This window comes from Ambystoma mexicanum, chromosome 4q (genome assembly GCF_040938575.1).
Source record: "Ambystoma mexicanum isolate Mex_15411 chromosome 4q, UKY_AmexF1_1, whole genome shotgun sequence".
Classification (NCBI taxonomy): domain Eukaryota; kingdom Metazoa; phylum Chordata; class Amphibia; order Caudata; family Ambystomatidae; genus Ambystoma; species Ambystoma mexicanum.
Window position 1 is genome coordinate 106,633,404 of NC_090928.1, and position 19,109 is coordinate 106,652,512.

General features: G+C 41.5%; 1 protein-coding gene across 10 annotated transcripts in view; it reads left to right on the forward strand.

Moving 5' to 3' along the window:
- Window positions 1-19,109, forward strand: part of RRBP1 (ribosome binding protein 1) — a 441,849-nt gene that overhangs the window by 209,339 nt on the left and 213,401 nt on the right. For 9 of the 10 annotated variants that reach the window (XM_069607556.1, XM_069607549.1, XM_069607553.1 and 6 more), the window contains exons 12-13: window positions 13,235-13,272; window positions 13,380-13,470. The exons of the other annotated variant lie outside the window; for it this stretch is intronic. In XM_069607556.1, coding sequence (XP_069463657.1) covers window positions 13,235-13,272; window positions 13,380-13,470 — 129 coding nt within the window. The remainder of the gene's footprint in view (window positions 1-13,234; window positions 13,273-13,379; window positions 13,471-19,109) is intronic. 10 annotated transcript variants of the gene reach the window in all.

Sequence of the window (19,109 nt, forward strand, 5' to 3'; positions counted from 1 at the left end):
TCCTGTCAAGTGCTTTGTTGTTGGATCATTTACTCACTGATTTGCTTTACAAATATTTGCCCTGTATCTTTCAAGTTTTCCAACTCCTAGCAACAAATACATGTTTAAAAAAACAAAACCTATCGTATCCATTAATTACATGAAGTGCCACAACATGAGCGGTCCGACTAAGATATCTCCAGTGCTTGCCAAAACATGGAAACGTACCATTTCCCTAGTTTCCACATCCAGCCCACCATAACTTTTCTCCCTCCAATCAACCAAACTGTTAACGCACACCCATTATTCATATTCCCGGCCCTAAATTCGGAACTCCTGGCATAAATCCTTCTCATATGACAATCCTTGAGCTTTAAACCGTACATCACACCCCATCTTGATGACTACACCATTCCCTCCATTTCACAGAGGTTTCAAGTCTGAGGCGGAGTCCAGTTTGTTCAGCAATTGTCCCCAGTCCAATTCTGGTCCATCTCCCTCCTCCGAAATCCTACATTTCTTCAGCCATTCCACCTCTGCCACCCGCCATCGTTGTAGGTCCTTCAGCCATTTCCTCATAGATGGAACAGCAGCGCTGTTCCAGGATATCTCTACACTTCGTTTGGCCAATGCCAACATAAATTGAGCCATCTTTTCTTTAGATTTTATGCGGCTTCCTCCCGGAATCCACACCAACAAACAAATTGCCAGAGTGCGGGTGTAATAGTCATTCAACAAGGTATTTAAGTGTTCCACCACCCCCTCGCAATATCAAACAATTACCACACTTTCCCAAATCATGTTCCAGAAATCTGCTGATCCTCTTCTTCAGGGCAGGATTCATTTTATGTAATTGTGCCGCAGTCCTATACACCTTATGTAAATAATTAAACTGAATCAATTGAAATCGAGCATTAGGAGATTCCTTCACCTGTATCCATATCTTAAATCATTGTTGATCTGCTATTAAGTGTCACACGTCCTTCTCCCATTTGTCCTTTACTACTAAATCCTCCTGCAATTGAACAGTTTTTAAAGCCCTGTATACCCTAGAAATCCCCGATCTTCCCTTCTCAAGTAGGGTTTGCTTCCAGGTTGGTTCCGGTTCCTCTGGTAGATTTCCCCACAACTCAGCCAACCTCTTAACTGTGCTGGCATATGCAGGGAAATGATCAGTTGTGATACCATATGTAGTCTTCCATTTATCAAATGACATCAATTGTCCTCCCTCAAAAAGGAACCCCCCCCCCCCCCAGGGTCTGTCGTCTCTCCAAGTTAGCCAGTTCAATACTTCCCTGCTTCCAGTATCTGCACATCAAACCCCATGGGCAGTTCAGTGCTATATAAGCCCTTTACTCCTAACTTAACTAGCAATTACCTCCATTCTTCCGGCACCTCTGTAAATATATTGGAGGTGCCCTTCATCCCTGCGGGATGAAGCAGTATTACAATCTCTTGCCTATGGGCCGGTATCCCACCTAATAAACCTACAAACTCTCCTTCTGGCGAGGTATCCCATTTGGCTACCGACTTAAGCTGTGATGCCATAATACAACTCCAAATCAGGAAGGTTCAACCCCGCACCCCCTTCACATTTACATCTCAAGGTACTTATAGCTACTATATGCCTCAGTTTTCCACATTTGTGCACCTATCTTTTCATACAGCATCTTAAAAAACACCCTCTTGATTAAGTAAGGACTATTTGTAAAAAAAAAAATATAATGGCCTAGGAAGTACCACCACTTTGCATAGAGCCACCCATCCTTTTAAAGAAAGAGGCAAGGTACTCCAGACATGTATTGCATCCCCTATACCCGATAATGCTTTGCCGTTGGTAACAAATGTTTCCTCAGCCACCCACCCCTTTTTGTAAACTGCTGTGAGGGTTTGCAGAGGAGTGAATGGGAAAACCAAATAAAAGGCGAGGTTCCTAAGGCAGAAGGCAAGTCGACCACTAGAACCGTTGATCTGAAGCTGAAGACCAACAGATATGTCTGCAGACTCTTCCAGTAACCGTGAAGTGACCACTGCTGTCCTGACCCTGTTTTCCTATCGACTGAGGAGCTCTGAAGAAGACTCCTTCCCTTTTGGCTGGTGGGGACCAACAACCACTGAGGCGAACTGCAGATCGAGCCATCCCCCATGCTGTGACCTTCCAGAGCTGTAAACCGCAAATACAAGGGGACCTCTGACCCATTTGTAGTGCAACATCTTTGCGTGAATTAATCCTTGCAGAATCTTGGTGTGATCCAGTTGGACCTCCAGAGGCACAATCCCACTCATTCAGGTTCCCTCACCAGAGTGCAGGACTATAGAATCGAGGAAGATCGACCAGCGGGGACTATTCACTTTTTGGCACTGATAAAGGTGCCAAAACCACAGGCCGACGTGGGAGACCGAAGAACGCCTTGCTGTGGGTCATTTCCTGCGACTGCTGCTGTGACATCCCATTCGGAGTCGTTCCTTTCACCACCAGACCCAGGAATCTGGAGACCGCATCCGTCGCTGCTGCACAGGAAAGAATCCAGCTGAATTTTCGCCAACAGCCCTAAGATACTGTGGGGCTCAAGTTAGAACTTGCCTCAAGCCCAATAGTCGCTCCAGTGGGACAGGAGTGAGTTACAAGGTGTTTGGGTGTCGTCCACCCATACCTCTTGCCCAGGCTTAGCAGTTTGTGCTCTTTTAGGGAGTCCTTTGCAGGGTCCCTAAGTGTGATAAGTTATCCTACTAAAGTATGAACATTGCCTTTTCTGCTGTTGCATAAGAATTTTGCTCCCATCATACAATGACTTTCGATGAACTCTTGAATAGCTAGGGATTCGACTGCTAAAGCATTAAGTGCCTTGAAAGTTTTGTTAGAAAGTAAATCTCTACTGAAAGTGTTGGATAACCCTCCTTATCCTTAAGACAGACTGTGTGACTTTGTAAATTAATGAAACTGTCACTTCTCTGTAACAAATGTGGGTGCGAAGCTCTACTTTTGAACAGTTGAACTGTCAATACTGTCATTTTCTGTAACCATTGTAAGCACAAGTAGTTACTATTGAAGCAGTCACCTTTTGAAAAGTATTGTTGATATTTCCTATTTGTATTGATTTAGTTTAAAATAGTATTTACTTACCTGCCTTGTGTATATAAAATGAATGTATATGTTATTAGAACTTTCAGTGTGTAAGAGTTTCTTTGGGCTACTGTATTGACTGGGTTCTTTGCACTTACCTACAGCTCACAACTTCCTCATAAAATGAGACTGGCTGCTCTGCCATTCTACCAATTCTTTCGGTAGTACAGACGTATACGAAGAGTTGGGGACCTGTACACCAAGGGATGGTGAGCCTTACCTCCAAGTGGACGTTAGGAAAACTCACTCGCGATTCTTCACTCTTGCCATGTGGGCATTATAGGGAAGTTAAAGACAACCCAACACACCTGCCTCCTATCCGAAACCCTCTGACTCTGAATAATCACAGCCATTCCAGTGAGTCGAACACTTTAACCGCATCTAATGATGTGATTGTAAGGTCCTCACCCAACCATTCATCTGATCCATTATATTATGTAGAGGGCATATGTTAATGATCATGTTACTCCCTCCTATGACACCACATTGGTCCGAATGTACCAAACTAGGTGCCATCTTAGTTGAACTCGTGGCTAACACTTTCTACAAATTCTTAGCATCTGCATTCAGCAATGATGGGTCTATATGAATCACATTCAACTGGGTCCTTTCCTTTGCCTTTAGAAGGACCATAATCACTGCTTCCCTCAGTTTCTGGCAATATACCCATTTGAAAAACATTATCATAGATTCTCTTCAATTGTGGTACTAAAATGTCTTCACACGTCTGATAAAACTTTACCATAAACCCATCCCTCTCGGGTGCATTATTATGTTTCAAGGATTGAACAGCCCGCAAAATGTCTGCCTCCTCAATAGGTGCATCTATGTCGTCTTTCAAATCTCCAGTTAATCTTGGTGGCTTCACCAAAGACACTAAGTCTGTAGCTTCCAGCTCTGAATAAGTCCCTTCACTGGAATATAGTGTTTGGTAATACAATTGAAGTACTTCATTTATTCCCTGTTGCAACACTACTGTATTACCATCACCATCATGGATTTGTGTAATTCATGTCCTTGGGTGTTAGAGAAAATTCTCCTTTCTCTGCCAATTCCCCTTCTACCTTAGAGACCCCGAGCTCTTTTGCTGGACTTTAGGACTTTTAATTTTTATCCTGGAGTGCGTCGGACCTTATTCTCACTTATGTATTTTTATCTGGTTTGGACTTTGTGTTTCTTTTGGTTTTGGAGTCTGACAAACTCCATAGGCATCATCTTTTTGTCTTGTGACACAGTGCACCATCAGTGGAGTGTCGCAGAAAAGTCCTTTGAATTTCTCTTCCGGTTTAAATACCTTCTCTTGGGTAAACTACTGTTCCCAAGAATAGTAAAATGAAATTCACTTACCAGTTTTTCATATTTAGGTCCAGTACTGGCCATTTTATGTGGAAGTACTGGGGGGGTTACTTAGTAGCCCCTTTTGCTATTTACTCATTTAACATGTTATGTTACCCTCACTACAATTAATGGCTGGTGGCAGTGGTTTATTTTCCCTACCGTTGTGCGTTTTTACCGCAGGCTGAATCCTCAGCTGCAGTATTGCAACCATGTGTGCCCATTTTGTCAAAATTGACGGTCTTCTTTTTTGCCATTTCTTGCTTGTGAGGTCGGTCTTGGGTTTTACTCTGCGCGCCAAACCAGGTTTGGTCCCTTTGTTCATTTTGTTTTTGGCTGGCTTCAGTGCTGAAACCCGCCTCTGGCTCCAGTGTGTCTGACAGGGCAGGAAGCGAGGGAGGTGCCCGAAGACTCCATGCCCTTAGTCCCCATGGTAACCTGAATGCACCCAGTGCTGGCTGGCTCGCCTGCTGTGTGAGTGACAGCTAGGTTGCGAATGAATGGGAGAACCCAGCATAAAAGGCGAGGTCTCTTGGAGAGAAGGCAAAGTCGACCACTAAACGAAGGACCCGAAGAAAGAAACTGGAAGAGAAGGTTGCTGCACCCTCCTGGACCGTTGGCTTGCCCAGTGAAGCTTTGCTGCAGTGCTGAAGCTCCAAATTTCGTATCGACTAGAGAAGCCTGTAACTGACAACTTATTCCCTTGGGTTGGTGGGGCCAACTGACCCCAAGACGAACTTTACTGGAACTCCTCTCCCTGCTGGCTGTATTTCCTTACTGCTGCTGGAACCGAGTGCCAGGGGTCGGGTACACCAGGAACAAGTACATAGTCTTTAAACCGGACCAGACATTCAGGAAGCTCCAAAGGGCCCTCCTGAAGCAGGATGACCCAAGCCTGAGCCACCTCAACAAAGTTGAACCCCAGAAGCAAGGGAAACCCATCAAGTGTCCAAGAACCGCAGTGGTGCTATTGACAGGTAGATGAAACCGTGAAGTGACGCTGATCTGAAGTAAGCCCATTGCTGCCGCGGACCTTCAAGCTGCAGTGCGGGAGTGCTCTCAACGTCCTCCCTCTTGTTCCCATGACTGAGGCCCAGGAACCCAGGATCTGTAGAACTGCAACCAGAACATAGGCCAGCTGGATCCTTTTCGTCAGACCTAAGGTACTGTGTTAACTAAGAGGTACTTACCGCTTGTTATCTGTAGCTTGCTTGTTCTCACTTGAGACTTGCAGTAGCTTCTTTTTCTGCACAGTTTTCACAAGCCTTACAGCTTGAGGCCCAACAGTGATTCTTTTCTACAAACTCTCTATATAACATTGTGCAAAACCTTTGTGCCATCTTCCAGAGGTGCCTCAGGTCCCTAGAAATGTTCAATTGACACTGGATGTCCTGGCTTCCTGCAGACTCTTCTGACCTTCTGACTTTGTGTTATCTGTCGCTCATAGGTGGTACATAAGTTACTTGTATTGCTGGGAACGGGTTAACCTATACTTCTTTGGGGCATTGTAAAGTACTCACCTGTTCAGAGAACTTGTTAACACTTTGTTTCCTTCCCTAACCTTTTTGATTTTTCCCATAAGCTCAAGTTTGCTTTAAGTGTTAAGTGATATATCAATGCCCACATAGTCCTAGCAAATGAAGTCCCCTCAGGGTGTAAGAAGTGTGTGTGTGACGTCCCAAAAGGGTATCTACTTAACTTAAAGCTGCGGAAGTGTATTTTGAAGTGTATTTCATTGTTGCATATTGCACTTTCCAAAGAAGGCTTATTTTAAAACTGACTGTTAAATGAATACATATTTTACTAGAAAAACTTGAGTATGTGTTATTCGAATACCCGTCATCTGTTAAATCTCTACAGCTCACAATTTCCCCTCTTGAGAGAGGTCTGGCTGTTCAGTCACTCTACCAACCTGTGTAGTACAGACCTATGCCAGTAGTTGTGTATCAATTGCCAAGATGACAAGGCTGGTGTAGTCTCCCACAGGGCTACTTCAGCCAATCTTCCCTAACATTGGGTGCTCCTGCTTTATAAGCCATGCCAACAAGCGGCCTGCTTCTTACCCTTCTCCGTGTATTCTAGTGGTGTATGGACTATGCTCGCACCTTGCCAGAGAATCCTGTACGTCTTGATTGGCAACACATACTTACCTGGGACTTTGACTCTTGCTGAGGCACAAAGCCTACTTGCCTAGCAGGGAAGGTCGTCTTAAGTGATGAGAACTTACAGGTATAAGGCGGGGTGTTCGATTTCTGATGGCTTTGCACTGTTTCTTCACCTTACCGCCTGTAGTTTTTATTTGCTCATTAATTTTAAACTTTTAGTGGAACGTATAGGCAGCAATCTCGCTCCGAGACCATCTGTGTTAGTGTTTACATGTTTATAGGTTTTTTGGGTAGATAGTTGGTCCTTTGGTGTTCGCAAGAGTCTGTTCTTGGGTCCCTTCTCTTTACACTTCACCCCATGTCTTCCTAGATTTCTTCTTGTATGTTTGATGCACCTTTATGCCACAGTCACCCCCATCCTTTTCTCTTACCTCCTTTTGAAAACACTATTCATCAGTGCCTTTTATTACCTCCTGACTGTGAAAAACTGGATGGCTTCTCGGTTCTTATGTCTTGACCCAAAGAAAATTTGAAATTCTTTCCTGCTTCTCCTTTTGTTATCTTGCTGCTTTCTATTTATTCCCCCGCTCTGCCCCCCCAATGATATTTCTATTTCTCGTTACGCTTGGAATTTAGTATTTAATTTTGCTTCTGCATTCTAATTTCTCAATATTGCCAGTTCTATCTTAATATCAGGAAAAATTGCCGTCTCTTAGCTTTTTCCTCTAACGATGTTCTCGCTCTTTTTAAATATTGCTGTTCCTTGTATATTTGATTACCGGCATATGCCCTTTTCCCACTTAGTTGTGTTCTCCATTCAGCCATCAGACTTCTGTTTGGACTGCAGTATTCCTCTAATCTGTTTCTGACTCAACTTCTATGGCTTCCTATTGGATGTAGGTTTGAATTTAATTTGCTTTGTTTTTAAATGGCTCCTGACTATCTGGCTTCCCTAATTTCCCTTTGTCCCCCTATTTTTCTTCGCTCCTCATCTGTTTCTGCTTTCTGTTCTTTGTCCTCCCTGTGCTTCATCACGCTTTCGTTCCTATCAATTACTTGCCCCTAAATAATGCGATTTCCTCCCGACATTCGATCTTATTCTAATCTTGCTCTTTTACAAAAAATGTTAACTACATCTCTTGCATTCTGTATTTGATTTTTGGCTGTCTCATGTTCTTTCTTCACAAAAAAAAGGGAGGGACTCCAAGCAAGAAATCTACCAAAGGCCGGGATATGGAACCTAGTATAGGTAAAGGGACAAGACTGGATAAAGTTTAGACATATACGGTTGCTAATACAGCTAAATATACATAAAACACACCGCAAGCTGGGAGGTGAAAGGATTCAATTCACATCCTCTACAAAATAGAAAATAGATTTAATAATTGGATAAAATATACCATAAGGATTATAAAATCTTATAATATATCAAAAACATTGAGATAATAAAATACAATTCAAAACATACTGATACATAAATATCAAATGATATTCACTCGAAATAATGTGCAACACAACCAGAGCCAATCACATCACCAATCACTCCATTCATACTAAACTCATACAAAACTAAAGTGCATACTTCAAAAACAGTAATGATCTCAAAAATACACAAGAAGTGCATCAACATCAGCAAACAACTTATACAAAATATTCTAGCACCATAAATGAATTCTGGTCAGTAACAGGTACTGTGATACTAGAAGATAGTGTCCGGAAATAGGAGACCTTAGTATGTCATATTAATTGACAATAGGATCAACACAGAGAAAGACCAATCAAAGAACCGACATGTTTCCATCTTCATGATTGAAATAATTGAGTGGAAATTCATCAGGGTAAGCTGAGGTCTGAAGTCTTCAGTGGTGAATGGTACTGGGCAGTTACACAACTCTGTGTATACCAGTCTTGACCTAGCACCTAAACAAAGGAGTAACAATTACTGTTCTCATATCAATCAATTCAATAGGTTCAGTAAATGCATCTATAACGCTCAGTCAATGGGCGTAAATGCAAGATCAAATGACCATATTGAGAGAAAATTCACCTATAAGTGGTCAAATGCAAAGAATGAGCAGACCAACAGGGCATGGAAACTAAATCAATACAGTTCCAGCCCAATGTACATTGTAAGAGAGCGAAAAACAATTAAAAATATCCCATGAATGGTCTGGAACATGTTGGAAGACCATCAGGTTCAAATGCACCACAAATCAAACGCAATCTAATAATACCAAACCGCATAGGATGGAAGGGAATTGCTTCGATTGTATTCAAAATAATACAATCCGAACACAAGTAGCACATTGAAAGTGAAAATCGATCTACTAATGTAACAAATCCCCATGGACATGGGTAAGGGAGAGGGGAATGTCAGAAAGATGCTATAAACTGAGAAAAAACAGGCATAGAAACGTCTGAAAAAGTACCACGAATCTGTGTAGTAATCACAGCAGAGTAGAAATTCCATCGAATGGGACTTACTATGCTGTGATCCGGATTCAACTGTGCAAAACAGTGAGTCAGTCGTATAGTGTTAAACCGCGCACTGCAACACCAAGCCCAATTCCTGGAAAGGCTCACCCTACAAGGGAAGAGAGCACAACAACAAACAAAAGGATTGCAGGTATTAGATATATATGATGTCCAAGTAAAATGCCACAAACTAGTACCAAGCATCATATTGAAACCAGAGAATGGTAACACTCGAATATCATCAGTAACGGATGAAAAAATGATGAAGACCAAAAACACTTACTAGCTAAATCAGTATCAGCAAAGGCGTGGTTTAAAGTGGAACCGTAATGTGTCCAATCCCATAATTATGGGAAATTCATACGGGAGAAAGATGCTGCTATAGACGTATATCCAATCCGGCTGTTCATTGTGCCTAATAAGTAGATAAATCCATGGCAAAAAATGCCATCACTAGATTGAAAAATTAAAAAAATCATCAAGACGTTGCATCATGCGCAACATGTCGCCAGCAAAGGTATATGCACCTAACGTAACGAAGAGTGTCAAAATAATGCAAGCAATAGTGAAACGCATGCTATGGGAAAGAAAATGTCTCAACACCATGAAAGCGGCAAGACTCATTAGCCCGTGTGGAATATGGACCATATGACGTGTATCGAGGTAGTAAAAAAACAAAACGAGCAAATATGTGCCCTAGTCCCCATGATGCAACTGTGCAAGAAGAGTGCATAACACGTCTAACACCGTAAGTATGTTAAGCGTACCCGTGTGCTCTACCGCTGGTCTGAGATCACGTACTTACCGAAAGCTAGCGTTCGACTCCCGTCCATTCTGCGAGTGAAAACAACATCTCGGAAATAAAAGAGGGACTAGTAAACCTCGATGCGCCTGCTCAATACAAACCGCACAGCATCCTGGTATCAAACGAATAGAACAACTAGTAGAAATGAAATGCGGGCGGCCATTACGAAAAGGTGAAACCAAACGCAGTGGTATATTGTAAAAAGGATGATAGAAAGACACGGAAAGTAAAAATCAGTGTACGAAACATATTCTGGTAACATAATGGAATAAACTAAACCGTTTCATGGCATGCTAAAGTGAACCAGAAGGAATTCGGAATAAACCAAAAAATTAGTTATACGCTTCCGGAATAAACAATGGAGCACGGGGGAACGGTGAAAAAGAGTGGTGCCTGTTGTAATGTAATAACCACAGAACTAGATTCACAGTATAAGGTCTAGTTGTTCATTCAGACCAATCAAGTGGCTTTTAGTTAAAAATATTAACCTCATTTCCTCTTTCGCCAAGATACTTCTGCTTGTATTGCCGCCATTTGCAGTGCGTATCTTCTTTAAAATTGTCCATTCTAGATCTTCACAGTCATGGTTGTTCAACAGAAAGTGACCGACCATGGGAGCTGTAATGTTTTTATTCCTGATACAGCTCTTGTGTTCAGTGATACGGGTCTTCACTTTACGTTCAGTTTGTCCAATATACAATTTAGGACAAGAACACCAAATGGCATATATCACTCCATTGGTATTGCAATTGGTGAAGGAATCTTGTTGCCAAGTTGTTGCAAGACCTATATCCACAGATGTGGTACGTTTAGTCGATGAACAACATTTGCAAGTGCCACACGGGGCATGATCTCTTGGTCTAGTTAGACCCCATTGTTCAGTGATGGTAAGTTGTGGTTCGGACTGGTTGCTGATGTCATTCCTGGTTACAAGTTCGTTGAGGTTACGTCCGCGTTTCAACGCACATCTGGGTGCCGGAATAGGGTTTTCGCCCTTAGATAAAAGATGCCAGTTCTTCCTGACTATACTCACAATCTTGTGTGACATAGGACTGTAAGTACTCACAAACACCAAACTGTCAGGATCTGATGCAGAAGATTTGTTCTTATACTCTAAAAGGGCTTGTCGATGGTTGTTAGAAGCCCTTTTAAGAGAACGTTTTACAATTTTGCGAGGGTAACTTCTTTGGATGAGATTCTCACTTAAAATAGCCGCTTCTTCCCGGAATGTTTCGGGATTGGTACTGTTCCTCTTCAGCCTCAAAAATTGGCCAAAAGGAAGATTGTCACGGAGTGTTTTAGGATGGAAACTGTCATACCTTAATAAAGAGTTACGGTCAGTGGGTTTATGAAACGGTTTAACCTGTAATGTGTTGTTGCTGGTATTCACTTCAAAAAAATGAATTTTGTGTCTGTCATGATGAATCGTGAACTGCAGAAAAGGATTGATGCCATTGAGCCAATCAAAAAAGGCCAACAGTTGGTGTTCGTCTCCATGCCAGATCATAAGCATGTCATCAATATACCTTTTCCATAAAGTCTGGTGCCGACGGAAAATGTTAGTCTCACTACAGATACTTTGAAGTTCTACTGAGTTCACATACAGATTAGCTAGGGTAGGGGCCACAGCTGAGCCCATGGCTGTCCCATGGATCTGTTGGAAAAAAATATTGTTGAATTTAAAATAATTCTCCGTGAGGGCTAGTGCAGTACACCAAAGTATAAAAGAATTTGGAGTGATGCCAGATGTGTGTGTGGACAACAGCAATTCTTCAATCATATCTAGAGTAGATGATTGTGGGATCTTGGTATATAAGGAGACTATATCTAAAGTCACCAATATTCACTTCACTGCTGTTGAAAGGAACATTTTCAATAAGATTAATAACACTGGTAGAATCTTGTATGAATGATTGCATCTTTGGCACATAACCTTTTAAGAAGGAATCCGCAAACTTGGCCAGAGGTTCTAGAAGAGAATTGGTACCTGAAACTATTGGTCTTCCGGGTGGATTAACCAAAGTCTTATGAACCTTAGGTAAAATATAAAATTCGGGGACTCTCGGGTCACTTTTGACCAAGTATGCCGCCTCTTTGTTAGTAATCCATTTCCTATCCCTTGCCTTCTCTACCTTCGTTGTAATTATGGCTTTAAGGCAGGTCGTAGGATCGATACTCAAAGGTTTGTAGAAACTAGTATCAGCCAACTGTCTTATCACATTCAGATATATAGTCAATGCGATCAAGTAAAACAATGGCACCCCATTTATCAGCACTGCGAATAACAACTGATTTATTGTTGTTTTTAAGGCCATTAATGGCTAGACGTTGTAAATGGGAGCAATTCTGATAGGTACGTGTCATAGCTGTGGCGTCTAACTTATCTAATTCTGACTTGACTCTCCGTTCAAAGACCACAGACTCGGGGCTATGGCTGGAGCTCGGAGGACAGAAAGTGGAAGGGTTGTGGAGTCCACTATTAACCTGTTCCAAATCAAACGCGTTCTCCTTGAAATATTGTTTCAGATGTATTTTTCTGAAAAGGTTGTGTACTTCAAGACGTGTATTAAACTTATCATAAATGGCAGTGGGTACAAAACCAAACCCCTTTTCAAGCACTGATGTCTCCACGTTAGTGGGTATGTACATGGAGAGGTTAATTAGTAAGCTGTGTTGCTCCTTGTCACCCTGGGTTCGTAGTCCCATGTTGGCACGTCCTGGTCTAAAAAACCAGTAGAGGGACCCCGTCCTCATTGTGTGGAACGGAAGTTCTGAGCTCTTCGTCTATTGTTACCGTTGCCCCTACCTCGACCTGGACCGCGTCTTTGGAATCTGTAATTAGAATCTTGTTGAAAGCCATCCTCCTCTGAACTGTGTGAGCTATAGGATGTATTAGCAAAACGGACATTTTTCTTAGCTGTTCTCTGGGCTCCGTCATGTTGTTGGTTAGGGATGTAGCCCTCTTGTGTATACCGGAACGCTTTATCATGTTTATAGTCATTCATCTCTTTGATTATTTGATCCGATCATTTGGTAAAGGCCTTTCTTCCTCATGCATTCATGCCAGTTTGCATATGCCTTTTTGTACTTTTGTACCTTGTACAGCACCTTGGACAAAGTGTCAATTTGCAATACCAAAAATAAATAGTTGCAACTTTTACAGCTTAGCTTTCCTAGCCTAATATAGTATTTTTATGACTTTGTGTAGAGTGCTCTGTGTCTCACTGTTCCATTACTCCACCACTAGCTCATGAAGTTTGTCTTACTGCTTAGCTCACTTATCTTGTTAGCTTGGCTAGGCGTAAGTGCCCATTACCTTGTAGATCCATATGGAGTGTTTAATTTGTAATGTTTCATTTGTGCTGTTTTTATTGTGCACCTTATAACTCGCCACATCTTTATTTTCTGCAGGCAGCACAACACGAGGAAATTGTTCAGCTGCAAACCAGGTAAATGGAGTTCGGGAGGTACTGCTGTTTTGGCCTAATCTTTGTCAAATAATTCCACTTGTGGTGAGAAGAGGATAATAATTCACATTCATGGTGTTCCTTCTTAGAATTCAAGAGAAAGAGGCACAGATTTCCTCAATGGAGAAAGAAGCCCTTGAACTGAAATCCACTGTGGAGCATCAAACAGTTCAAAATAATGTAAGTTCAGCCAGTTGTGTTGTACCTTTAAAGTAGTGTCAGTGGTAGTCTTCAGCATATGCAAGTGTAAGCCGTCTAATACAGGAAGGGCTTGACTGGCCTTTTTCTCAACCCCCCCTAACACCTCCCCTGCCCTGCCGTGAGCTGTGCGGATTGTTGCTGCTTTTATCACTCCTCACATCACCACTCTTTGTAGTGAGTGTGGGAACATATTCTCTAGCCATGCTGCCACATTAATAGATGACCTGGAGAGCTAGAGGAGGAGTCCTGCAGAATTGGGCTAGATTTTCAGTAATTCCTTGGATATCCCTTTTTATATTTTTTCTCTTGCTGGTTGCTCTCTACTCCTGAAGAATGGCAGTGCACAGTACTTTATTTTTTCACTTGTCCTATTTTGAAACCACATGTACAGCAGTGAAATACTTTGAAGAATTTAGTTGTTAAAGAGCGAGATGTGCAGGGGTGCTACTTTAAGACATCTCATCATTTTTAGGGTATTTATTGAACGCAGACCTGACTTCAGGAAGCAACATAACGCTTTGCAATCATAGGGGGAAGAACACGGTGAGAGAAGCTGAGAAAAAAGGAGCAGGGAACTAGGGGATCAGGGGGGCGAGGGTGGACAATTTGCCACAAGAGATCTACAAGCAACCAGGGTGGGGACAGCGGGGAGCAGATCATGGAGTGTCAGGTAGGGTGGGGCGTGCAGGATGTGTGGACCTAGATGGTGTGGAGGAGCCATTCCTTAAAGATGAAGGTATTGAGCTCTTTTGTAAATTGTAGAAGTGATAGGCAAGTCTGATGTTGATGGGGAAGAGCTTTCAGAGTCTAGGAGTGTAGACGGAGAATGCCTGTCTTCTGGTTCTTTCCTTCCTGCACAGTCTGGTATTGATACAATAGCCTCTCTGAGAAAGTTGAATTTAGAAGTGTGCCCAATAGCCAAGTTGCCCAATAGCCCCTGTGAAAGTTGAATTTAGAAGTGTGCCCAATAGCCTCTGTGGAAAGTTGAATTTGGAAGTGTGCCCAATAGCCTCTGTGAAAGTCGAATTTAGAAGTGTGCCCAATAGCCTCTGTGGAAAGTTGAATTTAGAAGTGTCCTCAATAGCCTCTGTGAAAAGTCGAATTTAGAAGTGTGCCCAATAGCCTCTCTGTGAAAGTAGAATTTAGAAATGTGCCCAATAGCCTCTCTGTGAAAGTTGAATTTAGAAGTGTCCCCAATAGCCTCTCTGAGAAAGTAGAATTTAGAAGTGTTCACAATAGCCTCTTTAGAACATTTTAGAAAACATTTGAATGACCATATAACCCACCATATACTTACTCTCTCCTTTACACCACCACTCAACTAGAACACAGAGATACTATGACACCATTCGGTATAACTGTTCACATACCAACATCCGTCACATACTCCACATCACTCTATGTAAACACTGCTGGTTACACACCCCCAGCCAGGCGTTCTCCTCAGGCCTAACGCAGCCACATCCGGACTGGATAAATCCTGCCAGAACGAACATATACTCCTGACCCCTCAACCACCACACCTACCGCTAAGAAGCAGCTATTACATGAATACCGCACAAGCTGCACACATACATGGTGCCCACACGCACCTTTGACTCTCTCTACTCCCTCTACTGATCTGAACTTCGGTTCCCAAGGCCGTTCAATCTACCAGCGCCTTCAGACCATACCAATGGTATATAAGGCGCTATATAAATGCAAAATAACAATAACAATAAGAAATATGTATAACCGACATCGAAATCTCAATTTAAACAGTAAAAAAACTCAAATTCACCAAAGCAATTCATGAGTGATACGCATATCAGACAAAACTACCCTCAACTAAATCAAACATTCAAAGAAAATAAACTGGACACACCTCAACAAGTGTATAACATACCTAAAAATTAAATCAAACATAAATGATACCAATAATCAGATTAATCTATTTCCCACTATGAAAAAGAGAGGAAAAATAACAAAAAAGTAACACAATTGAAAACTGTTAAATGTAATGGCTACCTAACTAACAAAGTCTAGCTGGTGTATATAGCCAGGTCACACTAAATAGGACCCATAAGATAACAACATGTTTCTTTCCATTAAACCAAAGTTTTCTGCTATATGGAAATTCTTCAGGGGTTTAATAGCATTGGGGGTCTTGCTGGTATGACACTTGATAACAATTATTCATTGGTAGTATTGCTCCTTGAGTTCACCTACACATAGAGATGCACATCATTACTGAACTTGTATCATTCATAGTTCAAGTTACTAGACGTGACATAATGAGTCACGTACAGATCAAGACAAATTCGACCAAGTAGAAGAGACTCACACTTACCCTATTGACAATTAATCAATTAAGGCAATTTAGCAGGAATATCAATTTCCTCATTAGGCTGGGACTGTGTCAAAAAAAACAAGAGACAAGAAGGACCATAAAGGGACAAAACAGGAAAAAAAGCAAGAAGAAGAAAGTACTGGGGAAGTTTACGAGGGCAGTTCTGTTTAATAAATGCCACACGATGACTAAACATGTTATAAGATAATCTCTTCGGAACAGATACTTACACCTTAATCACCACAGGTGAAATTGTATTCATTTTTTCAAATCCCATGAGGTTCAGCGTATACACACCCAAGCATGAAGGTAATCAACCTTCACAGGTATATATCTTTATTCAGCCAGTCCTACAGATGCAGGGGAATAAGACATCTGTCAATCTAATTATCCAATCCCATCAGGTCAGTATAACCTCTGCAATATAGCATCACTAATGTCATATTAGAAAATGCTTACTTAATGTTAGGGCTCCTGGGGTGAAAAAACAGTCTCAGTAGCCCCCACCTCTCTCAGAAAAGATAATGGATACTCTCTTCTGGGCTCGATTCCACTACAGCTTCATCAAAGCTGTAAGTGTAAACACAAATTTAGACTGCCACTCGCAAGCCTGGAATCAGTCAAGTTCGTTATACATAATCTCATCAAGCATGGGGTTTAACCAATAGATTGTTTAAATGGCTAACACTCGTGAAATGACTACTCCTCAGTAATAAACCTCCTGAGCTGCAAACCCTCTCTTCATATGCAGGCAGCCGTTCAGATTTCTCGTTATGTTCATTTTGAGCAACACTCATTCTCCGTCAGTGATGGAGTGTCATGAAACTTTACTTGTACCTAATAGCTGAACCGCATCATATAATGCAACCCCACGGGGGTAATTCGTAATTACTACTGTTCAACGTAGTTACGATATTGGTGTTGCTGCTGTGCTCTCCAACACGTATAATCCCAAAACACTGGTCTCGATATTGGTGTTGCTGCTGTGCTCTCCAACACGTATAATCCCAAAACATTGGTCTCGAGACTGTTCTACACTTCTGCTACAAGAATTCAGGCCGCCAGTGACGATAAGCCACTGAATTCATAAACCGCCTTCATCACGGCCTTCATATATAACAGTAATTCCGCGTAAATCCCAACCATCGGGAGCACTCCCCTTTAGTATTCTTAGCAGAATTTTCGTCAGCACCGAGACTCGTAATGATTCTCTCCACTGAACCTTAGTGGACATACTGATGCCCATTAAATAGTAGTCCTTCCTCTATCAACACATGTTCTGCTGATCAGATGAAATCCACGGCAGACATCTTTAAATGCCTTCAACAATAAGCATTATAATTAAGCCACTACTAGAGCAGCTTATATGCTAGCCAGTGAATTGTAGCCGTATTTTAAAGAGAGGAACTACACTCATTTCTGAAGTAACAGAAAGGCTGTAGATCGTCTTCTACAATTAATATAATGCCCCAAGGGTTCTTAATTTCAATTTTCCTTCAAAACTGACGAGAGTGACAAACTCGGTAGCCACCATAATATCATGATTCCATAAATTTCAGTGATCAAAAAATTTAGCCTTCTAATTCAGCTGGTATCAATATGCCAATCTAGCTGCTCATTAAGACCAGTGAGAAGGCTTTTAGTAAAAAAAAAGAAAATCAGCCTCATCTCTTCCCTCATTAGTGTTTTTTTTTTCTGTATTGGTATTGTTGGTAGTACAGACTAATTTTCAGTACTGACCAAATGAGTTGATCACATCTGTGGTCATTGGAGACAAAATGTCCAACCATAGGGCCGGTCCTCATTTTATTTCTAATGCAGCTTTTATGCTCATTGATTCTGATTTAGATTTTTTGTTCTGTTTTCCCTATGTATATCTTCCGGCAGAGACACCAAATGGTATAAACTACCCCACTGGTGTTGCAATTTGTAAGCCCATTCTGTTACCATGCCTTCGGTAGACCAAGGTCTACACTTTAAGGTCTAAGGGTCTGTGGGCAACATCTACACATGCCATATGGGGCATGTCCGTCTGAGTTTATTTATTTTTTTTAGGACCCATTGTTCCATAAAGGTGAGCTGTTGAGTGAATGCATTAAAGATATTGTTGGTGGTCAGTCATTATTTCAGACTTTTCCCTCTCTTGAAGGCACATCTGCGGATCGGAACCGCATTTGTACTTTGTAGAAAGGATGTGCCAATTTCTTTTAACAAGCGTATTAATTTAGTTAGATAAGGCTTTGTAAGTGCTAACGAAAACTAAACGGTCTGCTTCATCTGTTGGCATTTTCCTCTTGTATTCCAACAGGGCTCCACAATGATTATTTGATGCCCGATTTAATGATTGTTTCACAACTTTTCTCGGGTACCCTCTGCAAATTAAATTATCGCTCAATGTCTGATTCTTTCAAAAAAACATTCTTGCTGATTGTTCCGTTTAAGCCTTAAGAACTGCCCAAAGGGCAAATGATCTCTTAAGGCTTTAGGATGGAAGCTATCGTACATGAGCAGTGAGTTTCGATATGTGGATTTATGGAATGGTTTAACCTCCAGAATGTTCCTATCTGTGTGCACAAAGATAAATCAATCTGGGTTTTACTATGAGCAATAGTGAACTTTTAAAAACTGGATGATCTCATTCAACCAATCAAAGAAGGATAGTAGGTCTTTTTCTTCTCCGTGCAGGATCATCAGCACATCATCGATGTACTTCTTCCAAAAGGTCTGATGTAGAAACGGTTTGGTGTTATTGAAAATCCTACTCTTTTCAACACAATCAACATAGAGGTTGGCTAATGTAGGTGTCACTGCTGACCCCATGGTGTGCCGCAGATCTTTGTTGAACATGAAGTAGTTCTCTATCAATGACATAGTTGTGCACCACAGTATAAAAGAATTTGGTGTCAAACCCACTTCCTTGTATTGAGTAACAGTTCCTCTCATCTCCAGGGTAGCCATTTGGAGGATCTTCGTATATAAGGAGACTATATCAAGAGTCACCAATATATCATGTTCATCGTTGAACGAAATATTCTCAATTAAATTGATAACACTGATGGAATCTTGTACATATGTCACCATGCCCTTCACATACTCTTTGAGAAAGTGATTAGCAAACTTTGCCATCGGTTCCAACACTGAGTTAGTATCTGAAACTGTGGGTCTCCCAGGTGGATAAACCAAGGTTTTATGCATTTTATGTAGAATTTTGGATTGCTGGGATCAATCTTCACCAGATATTCTGCTTCCTTTTTGGTTATCCAATTCTGCTCCCTTGCTTTTTCTACTT